Raw genomic sequence first — 22,771 nt, 5'->3', positions numbered from 1 at the left:
AGGAGACTGACAATACCTGCTTCCTGCGGCCTGTGCCACCTGTGTCGCCTCCGGTCAGGAAGGGCAGCTTGCTGTCCCCTCAGGAGCTCTGCACCGCAGTTTAAAACCAGGGAGGGCTCACGTCACATCTGATCATTGTAGAGGAATCCTCTTGTGTATTTCTTCATCTGAATCCTTTGCTTGAGAACTATTTCTTTTAGAAAACGCCTTCCATTTAAGCATATATATATATATATATATATATATATATATATATATATATATATATATATATTTCACATTGATTTTTTTTTTCTCAGACAACTCATTCCCAGTACTTGGTGGTGTCCTAGGCCTTGGGTCCAGGACTCCGTGGGGTAGGTCCACACGAGGGACTTGACTGCATCCTTGATGGGGAGAAGCCGTTCACGGCCCTGTGAGCATGCTGATGCTCGTGGACGCCAGAGAGAAGGGTCATGGCCAGACCTGGAGTGGTCCTCCGGGCCTACTTCAGGCAGCAGCTCAGAGGCAAGTGAAGTCCATGACAGTGAGAGAAGTAATAATCCACTCCACTTGTGGAGTGCTTACTCTGTGCTAGGGGCTGTTCTGAGGGTTCTGTAAGCAGGATTTAATCCTCACAGCCCCCGTTCAAGAAGGATACTGTTATTCCTCTCCCTATTTGAGAGATGAGAACACTGAGGCTTAGAGAGGCTCATGTGCCCTGGAGAGGGGTTTGTGCATCTGGAATATGCAGGCTGCCTGGTGGGTTTGCCTGGTGGGAGCCCTTGATCGCCTCCATTGCCAAATAAAGATCCGAGTCTGCATGCCTGGTGAGGGGAAGAACAAGGGAAGAGCTGCCCGAAGCTTTGGGCTCTCCCAGGGCAGGGAGAGCAGACCTGGTCCCTGAAAGCCGGTTTCTGGGCTCGGGCAGAGGGCTGGATCCTCAAGGTCACTTTGCACGTGGAATCAACTTCTGGCTCATGGTGACTGTTTTGACTTGGTGTCAATTCCATTTTCATTTTCATCTTTTTTGGTTACTGGCTGTGTGGAAAAACCTGTGATGGCTCATTTGATTTGAATAAGTAGCTCATTTTTCTGAAATGCCTGGCACAGGCACTGGACTCTTGGCAAGTATAACACGAGTGTGCGCCACGCTTTGTGTGATCCCAGCTGCCTGGTGGGTGATTTCTGGAGCCTGGGGCCAGGCCACATGTGTCTGGCTTTTCTCGAAAGGCTGAGCACGCTCCACTGCTCTGCTACTGGCAGTCACGCTGGCTTACTTTCTTAAACTTTATTTCTAAGCAAATGTTTTAACGGAAACTAAGAGACTGGGTGGGGCTTCCCTGGTGGCTCAGTGGTGAAGAACGCGCCTGCCAATGCAGGAGACATGGGTTCGATCCCTGAGGAAGATCCCCCGGAGGAGGAAATGACAACCCACTTCAGTATTCTTGCCTGAGAAATCCCATGGGTAGAGGAACTTGGTGGGCTTACAGTCCATGGGATTGCAAAGAACCGGACGTGACTGGGCACACACACTCACACACACACGCAAGAGGACTGGGTGTGGCCAGATGAGGCCTTCATGTTGATTATAACCCAGGTTTTTGGTGAGTCCGTGAAGCCACAGGCCATGTTCTCTGATATCATAGGAATATCTATGATATCTTTCTCACGCCATGTGTCAGGCCATGAATCACCTGAAAGACCGGTGGAGGGCAGTTCAGAAGTTGCCGCCAAGCCTGCATGTTCTGAAAGGCATGCTTTTGTAATGAGGTTGTCATCTGGAGGTCATGCACGAGAAGCAGACCATGGGCTTGAGGAAAATAATAACGGTAAAGTGTGTGTGTATGTGTGTGTGTGATAATGTAACCCCCTACCCACTCTGCCCCCCAAGTGGCTTCCTCCAGTTCAAGGAGAGTCAGGGAAATGTGAACCACATTATATCCCTTTCGAGACTATTCTTTCGGCCAGGGGTCAGCAGATATTTTCTGTAAAGTAAATATGTTAGGCTTTGTAGGACAATAGGCCAATTGAAGGCATTATGTAGATTCTTTAAGAAAAGAGATAAGAATTTTATAAATATTAATCAAATGCAGGGTTTTTAATAAGTCTATTAATAATGGAATTCTCTGGAATCCTTTTGCCTTGTGGGAGTTTACAGATAGTGTTCTTTCTCGACCGATCAATGGCAAAGGTTCATCCGTGAAAATCATTCTCTACTCCCTGCCCAGGTTTGGCCCACATGCTGGCGTTTGCTGACTCCTGCTCTTGGTAAACCTTCTAGAGCCTTCTCTCTGAGCGCTTAAGAAGCAATCCACTTATCAGCAGATCACGAAGTAAAATTTTCCTGCCTCATCCCTTCAGTCATTCACCAAAGGTGTACTGAGCTTATGCTACATGCCGGGGACTGGCTGGGGTGCAGGGACACTCAGGAGGAAGATGGGGGGGGGACCCATGCCCACCTCACCAAGGGCTGTCCCAGAGATGGGCAGAACAAAGATGAAGCCATGCAAATGTTATTTAACTACATCCATGAATTCCATGAGCAAAACGAGTTTGTGCAACAGTAAATCAAATATACATTTGTGGTAAAGTTGGGAAAAACACCCAAAAATTTATTTAAGGAGAAATTTACCCATTTCTCCCTCCTTTCCCCCTCATCCTGCTCACCAGAGCTCACTGCTCTTAACATTTTGCTGAGGATCCTTGCAGCCACCACCCACCCACCCACCCACCCGGACAAACAAATGAACCCAAACTCACAAAAACGTGCCAGGTCAATCTGGCTTGGGTTATATTTAAATCATTTTATAAATGCCTTTTTTCCACCCCCTCCACTTCAGTTTTGAAATTGTACAGCCTAGTCAATAAATGATTTGGCAACAGTTAAGAAATCACGAGTTCCCTTCTTCCCATATAAGCTTCTGCAAACCGTAGGCGAGGTTCTGCTGCTGGTAAAGAGGCCAGTTTTAGGAAGTTGGTTAGTTTCTTTGTGTGCATACACCCGACAACACAGAGGGTGCCCCTCGGCAGCACTGCAGGTTCTAGAATGAGCAGTTAGGACAGCACCAGAGGCGCGGTAAGCCCCTTCTATTCTTTTAACAAAGCTTGCCAACAAAATAGAGGGTTTCTGGCTATGAAACAGGGTTTGGTGGCAGATACTGTGACCAAAGAAGTGGTGAATGGGCAGATGAGCATAAAAAGGCGAAGTCTTGGAGCAGCTCTAAGTGTAGGTGGAGTGGTCCGGTGTGCAGGAAATGTCAGAAATCCAACGCAATGGTCTTAGCATTTTCAAGAGGAAAAGAAGCAAATCCCAAGTTAGGAATTGATCCGGTCCTGCCAGAAATAGTATTCTCATCTAGAGCCAAAAGGCTGGAGGGGAGGTGTTTGTTCTTTGCTATTTCTACAGAAAAGGACAAGCTCTCTTTGTTCACTCAGGTTGCTTGCTGGTGCCTAGGCAAAACCCGAACTTCATCTCCTACCAGGAGCTTCAGGTGCATTTAGTATTTCTACGTTTTCTTGTTCAGAGTGTTTAAGTGAAGATGTTACTGTTGCTATAATTATCTTCTGTAGTGTTTAGACCTAGAACATGGTAAGTTTTTGTTACTGTCAAGAACTGTCAGGTTGAAAAACTTAACTATTTTTTAAAAATCGTGTATTTGCTCGAAAATTGAATGTGATTTAAGCACCATTGCAAAAACTGATTTCCAGAGAATCTCATCCAATGTTTACTTTAGTATATTTTTTCCATGATCATTTAGTGCCTATCAAAGTTCTTGGAGATATTTTTTACCACTATTTAACATATGTAAGTTCTTGAAGTTCATTTTTTTTTTTTATATCCAGTGACTGCCCATTATAGATCTTGAAAGTAAATTAAGTCTGCCCTGAAATTCTCTGATGCTTTGCAGAATGACTGCAAGGGCTCAGAAGGAATTAGGCCAGCAGGGCCAATGATATATAGGGAATTGCACTTAAACTTATCCCATTTCGACTTGATATTTGTAAACTGTTGTGATAGCCAATATAATTGCATTATAAGAAAATTATACTAGAATAAAATCAAACTCAACTTGGAAAAATGCCCTGCGTCCCTGTCATTGGTGGTGCGTGGAAGGCAAGGACCTCGCTGACTCCCGGTCTCAAGAGTAGAGGTTCTTAGGCTTGACTATGTGTCAGAACCACAGAGTGAACTTTAAAAACTCCCCCTGTCCAGGCTGAACCATAGACTAATAGAATCAGCATTTCTGGAGTGGGCCTGGGCATTGGTAGCTTTTCAACTTCCCAGGTGTCTTTGCGTGCAGCCAGAGTCAAGGACCACCACCTTAGGGAAGCATCTGAACATCCCATTTGGTCTTTTCCACAAGGAGCACAGACTTTTGGGAGTGGACTGACAAAACCTCCAGGAAGACCTGAAGCTTATTCATTAGCCTCTCAGCTTGATTCCAGAAAGCAAAATAAAAGTTCCACGTATACCTTATCCACAAAGCTGAGGCTGTGGATTGGGGTGGGGACACTTGATGTTGCCCACTCTTCTGTCTGCTTCTCGTTCTTTCATGTAATAATCCTAAAAAGTGCACAGGTGTTGATGAGAGAGAAGTCAGTCCTGTGGAAACGCAGACTGACAGAGGATTAGGATCTGTCTGACATGGGAGGGTGTCATGACCCAGGGTCAGCTTGGAAACTCAGCTGGATATTATTTGTAAGTGCATCTCAGCATCACCTCTGGGGTCTATCGAGGGGGATTTCATTCCAGTGAAATATCATTTGAGTTCAGCTGACCTATTGAACAGTGCTGAGGGATTTGTTGTTTTTTAAATTATTACTCCCAATTTATAACTCTTCAAGGCTATAGAGACAGTACATGTAAATGCATAACCCATGGTTCTGGGTCAATGTTACCTAGTACAGACTGGGTTGACTTTTCAGATGATAGTTAACAGCCACTCGTTGGCTAATATGTCTAGAATCGGTGGATTTCCAGTTGTTCTATGGAATTACAGAGCACCTGTAAGTGCTCTGTGGTATCAGTGGAAAGGCAAGGTGGGTAATACCCCCAGCCATTTAAGTCCAGAAGATTCCATGTATGGCTGTGGTGTTTCTGCTGATAACTGAAACCAGATCATCGCTTGGTACCAACTTGTTACCTACATGGGTACCTCTAGACTCAGTTTCCGCCCTGCCACCTACCATCTGATTGACCTTGGGTAAATGAGCCTCTGAGTCTCAGGCTCCATATCTGTAAAATGAGGGCTTATGACAGCACCCACCTCACTGATTTTTATGAAGATCAGGCAAGAAAATACATGATTTGCGCTCCCATTGTTTGCTTCATGATAAAGCACTCAACAAATGTGTGCTACCATATTTGCTGGATTTCAAATAGCATAATTTTTCATATTTTTATGTGTATGAAATCAGGGTCCACCTCTTTGTTGATACATGCATTTAATGTGGTAGTAGTTTCTTTGGTCTTCCAAAGGTGTTAGTGAATCCATCAAATGTGGAATGGATCAAGTCAAGTAGCTAGTATTTACTGTAAATTTCCTCTCAGGTGACAAATTCTCTCTGCCACTTCTTAATCTATTTACTTTCATAATATATCAGTGGTCAACATAGTCAACTACAAAGACATTAGAACCCATGCAAAGTTAGAAAATGTTCCCAGTTTGGCAAGCATTTAGTTCCAGTGGAATCCTGCATCATGGCCAAACAGCTCAGTGATTCAGTTGGGCAGATACACCATCTTTTACAATCCATAGGTTCCTTTGACAATTTTGTGTCAGGGGGCATCAGCAGGATCCATTCTGAGAAAGCAGGGCAGCTGGGGAGATGCTGTGAGGCAGATCACATCTTAGCAAAGGAGGCTTTCAGAGAGAGAGGTGAAGTCGCTCAGTCATGTCCTACTCTTTGTGACCCTATGGACTAGCCTGCCAGGCTCCTCTGTCCATAGCATTCTCCAGGCAAGAATACTGGAGTGGGTTGCCATTTCCTTTTCCAGGGGATCTTCCCCACCCAGGGATCGAACCTGGGTCTCCTGCATTGCAGCCAGACTCTTCACCATCTGAGTCACCAGGAGCTCACCAGGAGAGAGAGGTGGGAGGGGGCATTTTCATGACATACCTGCTTGCAGCCTAGGATGGGGTGGTGGTGGTGGTTTAGTCACTAAGTCGTGTCTGACTCTTGCGACCACATGGACTGTAGCCTCCCAGGCTCCTCCATCCATGGGATTCTCCAGGCAAGAACACTGGAGTGGGCTGCCATTTCCTTCCCCAGGGGAATCTTCCCCACCCAGGAATTGAACCTGGGTCTCCTGCACTGCAGGCAGATTCTTTACTGACTGAGCTATGAGGGAAAAAGAGGACTGGATTATCGTACACCATGGACCCAACCAGAGAACTGATTTGCCGTGGAAACCAGGAAAACAGTTGTGAAATGACTGCTTCAATAGCAAGCAATGCTTTATTCAGCATGGGGTGGGATGTGAAGCAAATTTCTTTTGTTGTGTGTGATTCATATGCTTTCTTTAAAGAAATAGGTTCTTGATTTTTTTTCCCATTGGGTATTCCAAAGCAACACGCAGTGAAAGATGGAGACCGTGTAGACGGGACCATTGCCGGCAGGGTGTGCTGTGCAGAGAGCTCACTGCCGTGGTCAAAGAGCTGTATCTAGCAGCTCGAACTTGGCTCAGCCATGAGGTCCGCTGGTCAGCTCTTACTCCCCTGCTCTCTGCTCTTCCTCTCTGTTTCCTGGGGCTACCACCGACTGAGTGACTCAAAACAACAGAAATATATCCTCTACCAATTGCGGAGACGAAAAGTCTGAAACCCAGGTGTTATCAATAAGGTTGCTTCCTTGGAGGCTGTGAGGGAAAATCTGGGCTGTGCCTTTCTCCCCAGCTTCTGGTGGTGGCTGGCAATCCTTGATGTTTCTTGGCTTGTGGACACATCACTCTGGTCTCTGTCTCCATCTCCACATGGCTCTCTTCCCTCGTCTGTACCCAAATTTCCCTCTTCTTATCAGAATAGCAGTCATTGGATGAGGGCTCATTTGAGTCTAGTATGGGGCTTCCCTGGGTGGGGAAGATCCCCTGGAGAAGGAAATGGTAACCCACTCCAGTATGCTTGCCTGGGAAATCCCATGGGTGGAGGAGCCTGGCGGGCTACAGTTTATAAGGTCGCAAAAGGATCAGATACAGCTTAGCAACTGAACAAGTCTAAGTATGACCTCACCTTAGCTTGATTCCAACTACAGAGACTCTATTTCCAAACATAGTCACATTCACATGGAGAAGCTAAAACGTCAACATATCATTTTGGGGTGACACAATTCAACCTGCAACACTGTCCTTTTCTGATCCTCTATTCTGCCACTTCCACTCAACCCTAGGCCTTCCCTTCAGCCTCTCCCAACCTAATACTTACCTTACTTTTCAGCAAATATTTCCTATTTATCTTGACTACTTTCCTGGGACCTGGTCTGAGCCCCAGGATACCACCATTGACAACCAGGGCCAGTCTTTGTTTGGTCAGAAAAGACACAAGACCTTGGGGCCATGACACTTTAAGCAAAGACTTTAGTTGTTTTTAAAATCTGCAGAAGAGTGAATATATTCCAGTCTGGGTTATATTTGTCTTTATGCCAATGTGGTCATAACATATAATTTTTTACTAATTTTTTTTTTTTTATGGAGGAAGAGGTTGGTAAAGGCCAAAGCATCTCAGGCCCACAAAGTCGTAACTCGGTGCTGTCGACAACCACGTTCTCTTTTCTGATCTGACATGTGCCAAGCACAGTTCAGGAATTGCTAATAGGTTTCCAGTGAAGGAGATTTAATTATTGAATTACAATCCATTGCCTGAAACCTGTAGGCTATAATTGTGTCAAAGTTCAGAATTTGCACTGTAGCGAGAGAAGATAGTTTTGTTGTTCAGTTGCTAAGTCGTGTCTGACTCTTTGCAACCCCATGGACTGTAGCACGCCAGGCTTCCCTGTCCTTCACTGTCTCCTGGAGCTTGCTCAAACTCATGTCCATTGAGTTGGTGATGCCATCATAGTACATAGAGGATTTATTATAAAACACTTTAGATGGGTCCACAGCAGCCCTGACGATCATGCACGTGGGTAATTTCTGCTCTGAAACCAGAGAGCTCCCATAAGTAGATAAGTAAAAATTTTAGTAGCCTTAGCTCAGTTCAGATCAGCTTTTGCTGTCAAATAAGTTAGGGAAAAAACCCCAAATCTTCTGGTGCTCAGATTTTTAAGGATTTCAGAACTGCAGAGAGATTATTGAGCACCCGTACAAGACAGGACCTGTGTTCAGAATGTAAACCATCAGCCACTGTCCTGGTGACCAGAAGACCTGATTCTCCCAATTCCTATGTCTGTGATTTTCCTTTTATTTATTTATTTATTTGCCTGTGTGCATCTCTCTTTGAGCTGGGTAAATACCAGCTGACTGGTGCTGACTGTTACTTCGTACTCAAGCATGGAGCCCCAAACAGCTGATGAGATGTTTCAGTTGCAAGGACAGGCCTTCCAAATGATGGGTCCCAGCCTAGGATGGGAGCAAACTTTTGGGCTGGGTGCCCCACTGTGGTCACAGGTCTCTTTGGTGGCTCAGGGTCAGGGCTAAGGTGAGGGGAGTGAGGCCCTAGCTTTGGGTCAGGTAGGGTCCCCAACAGCTTGGCAGTCAGGATGCATAATATTTTAGCATTCTATTTTTAAAAGTCATAGTGAGGAACTCTGGCCCACAGGCTGGGGGCCTATTTTGGTAAAGTGAGTTTTCTTGGAACCAGAGCCAGGATCGGGGGAAGGCAAGGGACTTACTGCATGGCACGTGCAGAGTCCCATTCTCTCATTATTTCATACTGATACATGGTCCATCAGGAACTTTCATTTTTTGGTAAACTATTTTCACCTTGATGACTACGTTTTTGGGCGTCCTCTTAATTTTTGCTACTGTGGCCCTGTTACTGTGCCTTTCCATTTTCCCAATGAGGTGCCCCAGTCTCCTGCTTGGGGGGTGGAGTGGAGCATTTATGAACCAGGTGGATGTCAGGGGCCCCAGGGCCAGAGGAGGGAAGAGAACGGGGATCTGCGCTCCAGAGACACACGGTGCTCTAACCTTCCTATTTGCTTTGTGACAGTTCAGCCCTGCCTTCACTTGGCGCCTGAATTCCTGAACCCAAGGCTCTGGATTCAACTTTTCAAGGTAGTAAGTATCACGGAGGGACTCAGGAGGGGTCTAACTTCTCATGCAGACTTCCAGCTCATCTTTTGTGCAGCCCCACCTGGCACTCCACTGGTGACTCCACTGTGACTGCTGTCTGCAGCTCCCGAGTCTTCTGTGGGCTTGTCTGCTATGAATTCTTCACCAACTGGTAAAGCATCCGCCTGCAATGCGGGAGACCCGGGTTCAACCCCTGAGTTGGGAAGATCCCCTGGAGAAGGAAATGGTACTCCACTCCAGTACTCTTGCCTAGAAAATCCCATGGATGGAGGAGCCTGGGAGGCTGCAGTCCATGAGGTCGCAAAGAGTCGGACACAACTGAGCAACTTCACTTTCACTTTCCTGCTATGAATTGACATCGCTCTGGTCAGCTTTAGCCCTTCTCCGCTCTTCTGTGCCACCTACCACTCATCCATCTGCTTTCTGTCTTCCTCAAGTTCATACACAGTCCATGTCTGCTGTGCTTTCCTCTTAATGCCCTTTCTCACCTTGTAGAATCCTAGCCCTTTGCTCTCACTTTAATGGGTACCTTCAGCTGTTAGCCTCAAACAACAGAAGTGTCTCTCTCTGTCTCTCTCTCTCTCCCAGTTTTATTTGCATAGTTTAACTTTCTATCCTATTTGCATAATTGACCCTTTCCCTTCTATTTTCAGAGTTGCTATTTCTCTCTTTTTTTTTTCTTCTTCCACATAGTTGCCATTTCTCTATTTTATTTGCAGAGTTATCATTTTTTCTTCTGCCAGGCGAAATGGTTTTTTTCATTATGTATTATTCATTTATTCACTAAGGGAATAAATTCTCTTGCATACCCTTCTTAGTTCTCTGGGATCTGGTTCCCTTTGAGTTCCTTTTGGAGCCAAGACTTTTGGAAGCCAGAGGCATGGGTGTGACTAAGATGAAGAACTTGGCTATGGAGGTGGGGCTTTTGCTGCCCAGGGCTTTAGGCTCTGCCCTCTCACCTCAGGGGCCAGTGGATGTTGTGAGCTAGGGTTCGCTCTATGGATGGTGAGCATTTGCAGTCCGTTTTGCCTCTCCGAGGTAGGTGGAGAGGCTTGAACTATCAGGCTTTCTCTTTAAAATCTTTGCTAGTTGCCTACTTCCCACCTCCCACTCTTCCCATCCATGTACTTCTCTTCAAATTGAAGTTATTTGGAATTTGTCAAATCCTGTTTTTACCTCAGGACACTCTTTTAGGAGGCTGGAGTTAGGAACCTCAAGCTCTTCACTTAGAAATCCTCTCTGCAATATTCTGCTCATTTCCATGGCCTAGCCCCTACGTTGCCTCAGATGCTCTGGGAGGCCATGGTGGTGCTGTTCAGTCACTCAGCTGTGTCCGAGTCTTTGTGACCCCATGGACTGCAGCACACCAGGCTTCCCTGTCCTTCACCATCTCCTGGGTTTGCTCAAACTTATGTCCATTGAGTCGCCATCCAAGCATCTCCTCCTCTGTCGTCCCCTTCTTCTCTTGCCTTCAATCTTTCCCAGCATCAGGGTCTTGTCCAGTGAGTTGGCTCTTTGCATCAGGTGGCCAAAGCAGTGAAGCTTCAGTATTCACCAAGTGTCAAAGGGCTCTTCTTGTGGTCTCCAGCGCCACCTAGAGGCTTTTCTCCTCAACTGCTTAGGGTTGTGTGATAATTGAGTTTGGAATCAGACGTTGAGGCGTGAACTTGAGACTAAAGAGGCTGCACGGCACCGTCCTGTCCTGGGGACACCCCCACCCCAACCCACCCAAGTACCCACATAGAAATGTCTCACCTACTAACAGTACTCTGTGTACTGCATGAAGGGAAGAGTCTGCAACCAGCTTGCCTGGCCACCTGTTCCCCATGAGATTTGTAAAAATATTTTTTGTATCATTTATTAATCTATAACAGGAAGCTGACAGGCACTACCTCAGCCAGGTGATCAAGCTCCGCACCAACAGTGAAAGTCATGTATGTGCCATTGCTGAGCTGTGACTCGAGTGGCCTTTGACCTCGGAGATTGCCCTCCCCCAAACCCGTTACCCCAGTCTAAATCTGACAAAGACATCAGACACATCCCAGCTGAGGGACAGTCTACATGACCATCCCCTTTCCCTTCATTTTCTCCCTAGTACTTTCCACCATCTAACATACTGCTCCAAATGGGCAGATATTTTCATCAGTTTTGCTCATTGCTACATTCCCCCCGATAAAGTATATGCTTAGTAAATATTTTTGAATGAATAAATGAATGTAGAGCTACCTTTTACTTTTAATGGCTGTATAGTATTCCATTGTATGACTATGACATCCTGCTTTATTTAACCAGAGCATGACTCATAGGCCTCTAGATTATTTCTAATCTTTTGCTATTGCTGACAGCCCTGCATGGAATACCCTTGTAGATAGGCATTTGTGTATGTGAAGGTCTCTCTTGTGGTCTACTTCTAGAATTGCAATTGTTAAGTTCTAAGTATGTCTCTCTGATTTTAATAGATATTACAAATTTCTCTCCAGCTTAGAGGTGGCCCTAATTTAGACCCCTCCAAGTAAAATATAGGAATACTTGATTCCCCGCAGCCTCACCTACACAGTAGAATCAGTGAAAAATACACTCTCCTGAAGGTCTGTGCTCTCTTGCCAGAGACTACTGTAGAATGATGAGCATGGCACCACCCTGCTTAGAGCCTTCAGAGGCTTGCATTGCTCCTCAGATCAAGATCAAAATCCACACTCATGGATGCTTACATCCGTGACTTTCTTTCAGGCCCTTACAGTCACATGCTCATTCAGATGAGGCCTGAGAAATGTCTGCTGATGGTAGTGACATGGAGGTGCTGAGGCTCTCTGCCCACGTCGGCTCTCACGTGCCCTTCCAGTCCTCTTGGTCCTCCTTCTTATTCTGAGTCCTGCTGTTGCAAGCAGTTCCCCACAGGTGTCAGTGGGCTTTGAGGATTTGAAACCTGCTGGCCTTTGTCTCCGGCCCACACCACACCCTTCTTGTTTGCTGTCCAGGGCTCCTGTGGTGGCACCGCGTGGGAAACTCAAAGGAATGCTCGCAGGGCCTTTGCATATGCTGAGACATTCTTTTGACATCTTTCTGTCTTCTTCATGCCAAATCAACCTGAAAATCCCAGCTCAAGTTTCACTTCCTCAGGGAAACCTTTCCCAGCCTCCATGAAGAGGTGGAATCCTCCTGTTTTAAGGCTCTTCTAGTCTCACTTCTTTGTGTCACCCCTGAGTTCTTGTAACGTGGTTGTGTTTCATTTATGTCTGTGAGTTAACTAATACTCTGTGCGTGCATGCCTCCTAAATTGTCTCAGTCGTGTCCAACTCTGTGCGACCCCATGGACTGCAGCCCGCCAGGCTCCTCTGTCCATGGAATTCTGCAGGGAAGAATACTGGAGTGGGTTGCCATTCCTTGCTCCAGGAGATCTTCCTGACCCAGGGATCACACCCGTGTCTCTTATGTCTCCTGCATTGGGAGGCGGGCTCTTTAACACTAGCACTGCCCACCGCCCCAGGCTACTAGCTAGAAAAGGACAAGGAAGAGTCAGGAAATGACTTCCAAATCTAGCGATGTTCGCACTTGAAAACCACATAGGCTGAGATCTGCTTAGGTGGCAAGCAAACACAGTGTTGTCTGGGTCACCTACCCAAGTTCCTTGCTTCCCTAAGGTTCATTACCCTCTTGGCATATGTGTTTCTCCCAACGGAGATGTTGAACTTGGAGACCTGGGGTGGACTCTGCAAAAGCTGCATATTTTGAAGCCATGAAGCATCTTATCACACACGTTTTTTAGATGTATTAGTTTTCCATTGCCGCATAACAAATAACCCCCATGTTTGAACCCTTCAAACAATGCTCATTTATTAGCTTAAATTTCTGGGCATTGGAGACTGGGTGGGCTTAAGTGGATTCTCTGCTCTAGGTCTCATGAGACTCAAGTCAAGGTGTTGGCCAGCTGGACTCTTATCGCTAGATTCTGGCTTAGGAGTTATTTCCAAGTTCATTTGGGCTGTCCCTCAATTTCAGTTCTTTGGGTTGTCAGATCAGGGCCCCCATTTCCTTGTTGTCAACAGGGAGCCACTCTCAGCTTTCACAGGATGCCTGCATTCTTTGCTAGAGACCCACCCACTCCAGCTTCAAGTCTGCAGTGATGTGTCCATTTCTGCTCTGGCTTCCGATCCCTCTGATGCTTCCCTCGGCCACTAGCCAGGGAAAACGCTCTGCTTTTAAAGGCGTAGTGGTGCTGGTTGTAACAAACCCACCTGCCAATGCAGGAGACATAAAGAGACATGGGTTTGATCCCTGGACCAGGAAGATCTCCTGGAGAAGGAAATGGCAACCCACCCCAGTATACTTGCCTGCAGAATCCCTTGGACAGAGGAGCCTGGCAGGCTGCAGTCCACGGGGTCGCATAGAGTCGGACATAACTGAAGCCGCTTTGGCATGCACGTATGATTATATTAGGCCCATCTAGATAATCTTTTTGTCATATAATGTAATTACAGGAGTAATACCAGGGGCAAAGGTCATAGGGATCACCTTAAAATTCTGCTTACCCCATGTAAAGCCAGGCTTTCTTTCAGTAAAAGCTAAACATTAAACAGTGGCACCTTGATGGTGCTGTATTTGGAAATAACTACAGGTAACTGAAAATGCCTGCAAGTTCTGTTCCACTTTAACTTTGATCTCATAAGGAGCTGGCTTTTCCTTGGCTCTTATGAATGGGCAATAATTATTGATCCTCAGAATTGTCAACATCCATATGAAAGTGTTTTATATTGTAGGAAGGGTATAGTAGTGACTGTTAGTTCACTAACCCTAAATTTTAGGAGAATTTAAAAAGAAAGCACGTACTTGGTGTAACTCGCGCTAAGGAGATGAGTTGGATTTTAGTGAAAAATACAGTTTAGTAAAGATTGGTCTCCACACTCAGTGAAATACGATTTTGAGAGTTTTTTTTTTTTTTTTTTTACTATAACCCTTGATCATACCAATCACATTAATCTTTATTGCTTTGTATAATTACCAAAATAATATTTTCAGCCCCCCGTTAAGGAAGAGTCACAGAAAGTGAGACACTCGACTGAACAGTACAGAGTATGTAAAAGAACATTAAACGTCATGTCTTGTCCACAAAAATTTACAAAAGCGAAAGAATGGCTATTAATACCAGTGTTTGTATGATAAGGGATATATAAGTGGAAGCCTCCCTACAAAAAACTTTTTGAGTGTTGTCTACATTTGAAGAGGTATTCTACATAAAGATTTCAAAATGAGATTGTGTAGCATGATGGTTAGTGGTTAAAAAAGCACCATGTTGAAATCTGATGGACTCATCTCACCTCTGCAGTGTATTATCCTTCTGAAAGTTAGTTAAGTCTCTGAGTTTGAGTCTGACTTACAACCTATGGATAATAATGGAACCTATTGCATTGTATTATTGGGAAATAAACATGGGTGAGAAAATGTTCATGTTTAGCATAACATGTGACACTTTGCTATTATTATAAACAGAAAGTGTCCACTTTCCTGTCATGCTGGGACATGAGAGAATTTGATATATACCATCATAGAGGTATAGACAGATTGTGGGAAATATCAATAAAATATATGGTTGTGTAGATAAGATAGACTCTGGCTTGGAAATCTTGAAGGATGGCCTAGAAGAAGCTGGATCTGGACTCTCCTTGGGGCTGGCCAGAGTTTCCTCGAGTTATATTAATAGACTGAAGCAACAGACATATAGCTTGCTGTGCTATAGGTCTGGCATGAACCATAGCCAGGAACCAACATCAGGCCCACTGTGATGGTGGGGCATCTTGATGTGTGCTTCTGCCAAAGCTTTTCAGGTTTTCTTGTCATCACATCTCAGATAGCTTCATCTTTTGCTTCTTGGGACATCAAGAAGCTGAACAGGGTGAAAAACTAAAAATCATTCTGAACTTAACTTACTGCAATTTTGTTAACTGTTCAGAGAACTCCTACTTCAAAACTCATTCAAAGTATGATCAAAGCACTGTGAATTTCATCCTGAAATGCCTAGAAAATATTGCCAGTCTAACATTGTGACTCCACTTTGATTTTCCTTAGGAAAACATGACCCTTCACTTTTTGCTTCTGACCTGCCTTTTGCTGCTAATCTCTGATTCCTGTGAGTTCTTCACTGAAGCCAGTTATCCTCGAAGCTATCCTTGTGATGTGAAAAACAAAAATGGCTCTTTCATTGCAGAATGTAACAGTCGTCGATTACAGGAAGTACCCCAAACAGTGGACAAAGATGTGACAGAAGTAGATCTGTCTGATAATTTCATCACATGCATAACAAATGAATCATTTCAGGGGCTGCAAAATCTGACTAAAATCAACCTGAACCATAATGCCAAGTCCCAGAGTGGAAATCCTGCTGTAAAGAAAGCTATGACTATTACAGACGGGGCATTTCTCAACCTCAAACACCTAAGGGAGTTACTGCTGGAAGACAACCAGTTGCAAGAAATACCGGCTGGTTTGCCAGAATCTTTGAAAGAACTTAGTCTAATTCAAAACAACATAATTACGTTAACGAAAAAGAACACTTCTGGACTGGGGAACCTGGAAAGTCTCTATTTGGGCTGGAACTGTTATTTTGCTTGTGATAAAAAATTTAGCATAGAAAATGGAGCATTCCAAAACCTTACCAAGTTGAAGGTGCTGTCGTTATCTTTTAATCCCCTTCACAGCGTGCCACCCAGCCTGCCAAGCTCGCTAACAGAACTCTACCTTAGCAATACCCATATCGGAAATGTCAGTGAAGAAGACTTCAAGGAACTGAGCAATTTAAGAGTACTAGATTTAAGCGGAAACTGCCCGAGATGTTTTAATGCTCCATTTCCCTGCGTACCTTGCCAAGGAGGTGCTTCAATTCAGATACACCCTCTTGCTTTTCAAACCCTGACCCAACTTCGCTACCTAAACCTCTCTAGCACTTCGCTCCGGAAGGTTCCTGCCAGCTGGTTTGACAACATGCACAATCTGAAGGTGCTGGATCTTGAATTCAACTATTTAATGGACGAAATAGCCTCGGGGGAATTTTTGACAAAATTGCCCTCCTTAGAAATACTTGATTTGTCTTACAACTACGAACTGAAAAAATATCCTCGGTACATTAACATTTCCAAAAATTTCTCAAAGCTCATATCTCTCCAGATGTTGCACTTAAGAGGTTATGTGTTCCAGGAACTTAAAAGGGATGATTTCATGCCCCTGCGGAACCTCTCAAATTTAACGACTATAAACTTGGGTGTTAACTTTATTAAGCAGATTGATTTTAGCATTTTCCAGTGGTTCCCCAACCTGAAAATCATTTACTTGTCAGAAAACAGAATATCGCCCTTGGTCAGTGACACCGAGCAACGTGATGCAAATGGGACCTCTTTCCAAAGTCATATCCTGAAGCGACGCTCAGCTGATATTCAATTTGACCCACATTCGAATTTTTATCATAACACCAATCCTTTAATAAAGACAGAATGTTCACGTCTTGGCAATGCCTTAGATTTAAGCTTGAACAGTATTTTCTTTATTGGGGTAAACCAGTTTAAAGATTTTGGAAACATTTCCTGTTTAAATCTGTCTTCAAATGGCAATGGCCAAGTGTTAAATGGCACAGAATTTTCAGGTCTGTCTAGTATCAAGTATTTGGATTTGACAAACAATAGACTAGACTTTGATGATGATGCTGCTTTCAGTGAATTGCCGTTGTTAGAAGTTCTCGATCTCAGCTACAATGCACATTATTTCCGAATAGCAGGGGTAACGCACCGTCTAGGATTTATTGAACATTTAACTAACCTGAGAGTTTTAAACTTGAGCAACAATGACATTTTTACTTTAACAGAAACACAACTGAAAAGTGCATCCCTGGGAGAATTAGTCTTCAGTGGAAACCGCCTTGACCTTCTGTGGAATGCTCAAGATGTCAGGTACTGGCAAATTTTTCAAAATCTCACCAATCTAACCCGGCTTCATTTAGCCCGTAATAACCTTCGGCATATCTCCAGTCAGGCCTTCCTTAACTTGCCCAGGACTCTCACTGACCTATATATAAATGATAACATGTTAAATTTCTTTAACTGGTCATTACTGGAATACTTCCCTCACCTCAGGTTGCTTGACTTAAGTGGAAACCAGCTGTTCTTTTTAACCAATAGCTTATCTACATTTGCATCTTCTCTTGAGACGCTGCTACTGAGTCGAAACAGGATTTCCCACCTGCCGTCCGATTTTCTTTCTGGAGCCAGCAGCCTGGTACACCTCGATTTGAGCTCCAACCAGCTCAAGATGCTCAACAGATCCACGTTTGAAACGAAGACCGCCACCAAGTTAACCGTTTTGGAGCTAGGGGGTAACCCTTTTGACTGTACCTGTGACTTAGGAGATTTTCGAGAATGGATGGACGCAAATCTGAACGTCAGGATTCCCAGACTGACAGATGTCATTTGTGCCAGTCCTGGGGATCAAGAAGGCAAGAGCATTGTGAGTCTAGACCTCACCACTTGTGTTTCAGATACCATTGCAGCCATATTCTGTTTCTTAACCTTTTCTGTCACCATCTCAGTGATGCTGGCTGCCCTGGCCCACCACTGGTTTTACTGGGATGCTTGGTTTATCTATCATGTGTGCTTAGCTAAGGTCAAAGGCTACAGATCTCTGTCCACATCCCAGACTTTCTACGATGCTTACATTTCTTATGACACCAAAGATGCTTCTGTCACAGACTGGGTGATCAATGAACTGCGCTTCCACCTGGAAGAGAGTGAGGATAAGAACGTGCTCCTGTGTTTAGAGGAAAGGGATTGGGACCCGGGTCTAGCCATCATCGACAACCTCATGCAGAGCATCAACCAAAGCAAGAAAACAATATTTGTTCTAACCAAAAAATATGCCAAAAACTGGAATTTTAAAACGGCATTCTACTTGGCCTTGCAGAGGCTAATGGAGGAGAACATGGACGTGATTGTCTTTATTCTGCTGGAGCCAGTGTTGCAGCATTCGCAGTATTTGAGGCTGCGGCAGAGGATCTGCAAGAGTTCCATCCTCCAGTGGCCTGACAACCCCAAGGCAGAAGGCTTGTTTTGGCAGAGTCTGAAAAATGTCGTCCTAACGGCCAACGATTCACGGTATAACAACTTGTATGTCAATTCCATTAAGCAGTACTAACTGATGTTAAGCCAGGGGTCACAGGCATGGTCAAAATGCACAGCAATGCTCCGTTTGCTCTTAGCTGTCACTTGCTGTCTGACAGAGCACTCCAAACTTACTGGCTTAGAATCACACACTTCGTTGTGTCATCGTCTCTGTGGACCAGGAGTCTGGGCTTGACTTCTGGCTCAGGGCTCCTCAAAGGCGGTAATCTCTCTGTCAGCCAGGGCCACAGGCATCAGCTACGGTTAGCATCCACTTCAGAGCCCACACTTGTGTGGCGGTTTTCAGGACGGAGTTCTCCCTGGGCTGCTGGCCCAAGGCTACCCTCAGTTCCCGGCCACATGGATGGACCCTTCCCCGTGGCAGCTCGCTTCAGCAAAGCCAGCAAGAGAGACAGGTTGCTGACACAATGCGAGTCGCCGTCTTTGTAATCCAATCGGGGAAGGGATAACCCCTCACTCTGGCTTGTTCTGCTTGTTAGAAGTAAATCAGCGGCCCTGCCGGCTCCACGGGAGTGATCACCTCAGTCCTGGGAAAGTAGTCTGTGACCAAGGTGGGCAGTCGTGGTAAGCTCGCTCAGCCTGCCATCTTGGTCATAAATGGTGAATACCAGGAGCGACACTTTTGCAACTGTAATAGTTCTGATGTTAAGTTGCTGTTTAGATTTATCATATATCCATGGCTATGTGGTTATATTATGTTATGGTTGCATTAGTCCTTCTTTTATAATTACTTTTTATAAATACTGGCTATAATATTTCACTAAGGTTTAGATACCATCTAAAGGCTAAGATGGATGGTAGTTAAGTTTTTTGTTTGTTTCTTTGCTTCTTAACCATTTTTTAAGTGTGCAGCTAAATTAGAAGCATTTGGAGTTATCTGTCAATCACCATTGCTGTAAATCATGAAGTTAATCATTAAAATGCTTCATTTCACATCATGAGCATATAATAAATACACATGGAAGTAAATCTATAATATGAATTACCTGAATGTCCATTGACAGATGAATGGATAAAGAAGAGGCAATACATAAACACAGTGGACTCAGCCATAAAGAAAGAATGAAATAATGCCACTTGCAACAACATGGATGGACCTAGAGATTATTGTACTAAGTGAAGTAGGTCAGAAAGAGATATCACTTATATGTGGAATCTGAAATATGACCCAGAGGGATCCATCTGTGGAGCAGAACCAGACTCATCGACATCGAGAACAGACTTGTGGTCGCCAAGGAGGGTGGGGGGAGATGGACTGGGAGTTTCAGGTTAGCAGATGCAAACGATTACATCTAGAATAGATGGACAACAAAGTCCTTCCGTAGAGCACAAGGAACTAAATTCAGTGTCCTGGCATAAACCATAATGGAAAAGAATATGAAGAAGACTGTATATATGTATATAACTGTCACTGCTGTGTACAGAAATTAACATGACATTGTAAATCAACTATAGTTCAATTTTAAAAATAAGTAAAACCTAGGGGGATTAAAAGATAATATTACCACCAACACCAGGTTTTTGGAGAATCCTTACGGGAAAAAAAAAAAACCTTTAATAGAAATCAAAGGTGGAAAAATTTTCATGAAGTGTGTACAATTGTTAACACAGAAATTAATTCTATTTTTACTTCCTATTCCCTGAGGATTGGACTTCCCTGGTAGCTCAGATGGTAAAGCGTCTGCCTGCAATGCAAGAGACCTGGGTTCAATCCCTGGGTCAGGAAGATCCCCTGGAGAAGGAAATGGCAACCCACTCCAGTACTCTTTCCTGGAAAATCCTATGGATGGAGGAACCTGGTAGGCTACAGTCCATGGAGTCACAAAGAGTTGGACACAACTGAGTGATTTCACTTCACTTACTTCCTATCCAGAAGATGTAAAATCAGAACACCTATGTATCGGTACCGTTTATGTAGTTCTCCTAAGTGAAACAGTGATGTCACTCCCTACCACCTCTGCTAGCCCTTTGTTCCTCTGCATCTGTCCATAGGATCTTCTGTCCATTATAGTATGAATCTTGAAGAGGTACCTTATGAAATTGACCTGAAAATGGAAATTATTAGAGCATAAGAAAATAAAATCCCTTTATCTCAACTATCTTCTTCAATTCACAATTTCTACTTAATAGATAGATGCTTTTTGAACAACTAATATGTATTGAGTCCTAAGGTGGGTTCTGAAATGCCCCAAATCTATCAGCTGTTGAATGGATACATAAAATGGGCTATCGCCATACACTGGAGTATTATTCAGCCTTAGAAAGGAATGGAGTACTGTCACACAGGACAACATGGATGTGCCTTGGAAACCAGATGCTCAGTGAAAGACGCTAGTCACAAGAAACCACATGTTGTCTGATGCCATTTATAGGAAATGTCCAAAATAGGCAAATCCATAGAGACACGAGAGAAGATGGGCAGTGACTGCATATTGTCACAGGATGTCTTGTTGGAGTGAGGCCACATTCTCAAATTCATGATAGTGATGACTGCACAACTCTGTGGATCTACTGACAGCCTTATTTCTCTTCTTTGCCATTTTTTTCGGTGGCTTTTCCAGTATGACCTCACCATGTCTGAAGCTCCTGGCGTTTCTTTTCTACTCCTGAAGTCGTCTCTATCAGCTCAGTTCGGTCTTCCTCTTTTTTGGGGAAGCTGGTCAAGATTTGCCAAATTCCTGTTTGGCACTGACCTCTGGTGGTTGGCCTCTGTAAAGAACTCTGCATCTATTGAGATAATCATATGGTTTTTATCTTTCAATTTGTTAATGTGGTGTATTACATTGATTGATTTGCGGATATTAAAGAATCCTTGCATTCCTGGGATAAAGCCCACTTGGTCATGGTGTATGATTTTTTTTAACATGTTGTTGGATTCTGTTTGCTAGAATTTTGTTAAGGATTTTTGCATCTATGTTCATCAGTGATATTGGCCTGTAGTTTTCTTTTTTTGTGGCATCTTTGTCTGGTTTTGGAATTAGGGTGATGGTGGCCTCATAGAATGAGTTTGGAAGTTTACCTTCATCTGCAATTTTCTGGAAGAGTTTGAGTAAGATAGGTGTTAGCTCTTCTCTAAATTTTTGGTAGAATTCAGCTGTGAAGCCATCTGGTCCTGGGCTTTTGTTTGCTGGAAGATTTCTGATTACAGTTTCGATTTCCTTGCTTGTGAGAAACATGTATATTATCAAGGGTGAAACAGATCACCAGCCCAGGTTGGATGCATGAGACAAGTGCTCATGCTGGTGCACTGGGAAGACCCAGAGGGGATCGGGTGGAGAGGGAGGTGGGAGGGGGGGGATCGGGATGGGGAATACATGTAAATCCATGGCTGATTCATGTCAATGTATGGCAAAAACCACTACAATATTGTAAAGTAATTAGCCTCCAACTAATAAAAATAAATGGAAAAAAAAGAAAAAAAGAAAAAAGAACTCTGAACCACAGGAATTAGAATGCCCAGGTCTGATCATAGCAAATCACTCTATGTTTTTTTTTTTTTTTTTTCCCTTTTTAAAAAAATTTCTTTGGCTGTACTGGTCTTAGTTGTGACATGTGGGATCTGGTTCCCTGACCCCCTGGTCGAACCCAGGCCCCCTGCATTGGGAGCACCCCGAGTCTTAACCATTGGACCCCCAGGGAAGTTCCCACTCCATCTTTCTGAGCACGATTCCTCATTTCTAGAATGAACTACAGGATCTCTATGTGATTTTCTAATATTACAACTGTATTAATTTCCTAGCGTCACCCAACAAAGTACCACAAACTGGGTGGCTTAAAGCAATCAAAATTTATTTTCTCATAGTTCTGAGGGCTAGAAGTCTGAAGTCTGGGTGTCTACGGGGCCGTGGTTCCTCTGAAACTTGTAGCTGAGGGTCCTTCTTTGCCTTTTCTAGCTCCTAATGTTGCTGGCAATCCTCGGAGTTCCTTGGCCTGTCGATGCATCACTCTGGTCTCTGCCTCCATGGTTACATGGCTACCTTCCCTCCCTGTCTCTCTGCTCTTATATGGACGTTAGTCCTATTGGAGTCAGGGTCCACCCCTCCTCCAACATGGCTGTGTTTTAACCAATAACATCTGCAGCAGCTCTATTTCCAAATGAGGTCATATTCTTCTTTTTTTTTGGAAAGAAGTAATGTTTTTTTTAATATTTATGTTTATTATTTATTTGACTGCGTTGAATCTTAGTTGCGGCATGTGGGATCTAGTTCCCTGACCAAGGATCAAACCCCAGCCCCCTGCATTGGGAACATGGAGTCTTAAGCCCTGGACCACCGGGGAAGTCCCTCCAAATGAGGTCATACTCTGAGGTACTGGGAGTTACGACTTCAACATAAAATTTGGGAAGGACACAGTTCAACTCCTAACAAAAACTGCGGCTTTGCTTCTTTAGAAATGACTCAGA

At 44.2% G+C, this 22,771-nt stretch overlaps 1 protein-coding gene across 6 annotated transcripts; it reads left to right on the top strand.

The window, feature by feature from the left end:
- Window positions 1–2,941: 2,941 nt before the first annotated feature.
- TLR8 (toll like receptor 8) lies at window positions 2,942–19,952 on the top strand. Of its 6 annotated transcripts, none has more exons than XM_043459685.1 (4): window positions 2,942–3,058; window positions 3,418–3,473; window positions 9,129–9,193; window positions 15,275–19,952. In XM_043459685.1, the coding sequence occupies exon 4, from the start codon at window positions 15,281–15,283 to the stop codon at window positions 18,380–18,382; it is 3,102 nt and encodes a 1,033-aa protein (XP_043315620.1). In that variant the 5' UTR covers window positions 2,942–3,058; window positions 3,418–3,473; window positions 9,129–9,193; window positions 15,275–15,280; the 3' UTR covers window positions 18,383–19,952. The 6 variants fall into 6 exon arrangements, with proteins under 6 accessions (XP_043315620.1, XP_043315619.1, XP_043315618.1 ...); XM_043459684.1 differs by having other exon boundaries at window positions 9,129–9,196; XM_043459683.1 differs by lacking the exon at window positions 3,418–3,473 and having other exon boundaries at window positions 9,134–9,196.
- Window positions 19,953–22,771: the final 2,819 nt, after the last annotated feature.

Source organism: Cervus canadensis, chromosome X, assembly GCF_019320065.1.
Source record: "Cervus canadensis isolate Bull #8, Minnesota chromosome X, ASM1932006v1, whole genome shotgun sequence".
NCBI classification, from domain to species: Eukaryota; Metazoa; Chordata; class Mammalia; order Artiodactyla; family Cervidae; genus Cervus; species Cervus canadensis.
Note: the sequence above shows the minus strand (reverse complement) of the source record. Positions and strands in the feature narration are given on the sequence as shown.

Excerpts from the sequence above, each read along its gene's own strand:
- TLR8 (XM_043459686.1), top strand. The coding sequence starts at position 15,281 with ATGACCCTTCACTTTTTGCTTCTGACCTGCCTTTTGCTGCTAATCTCT.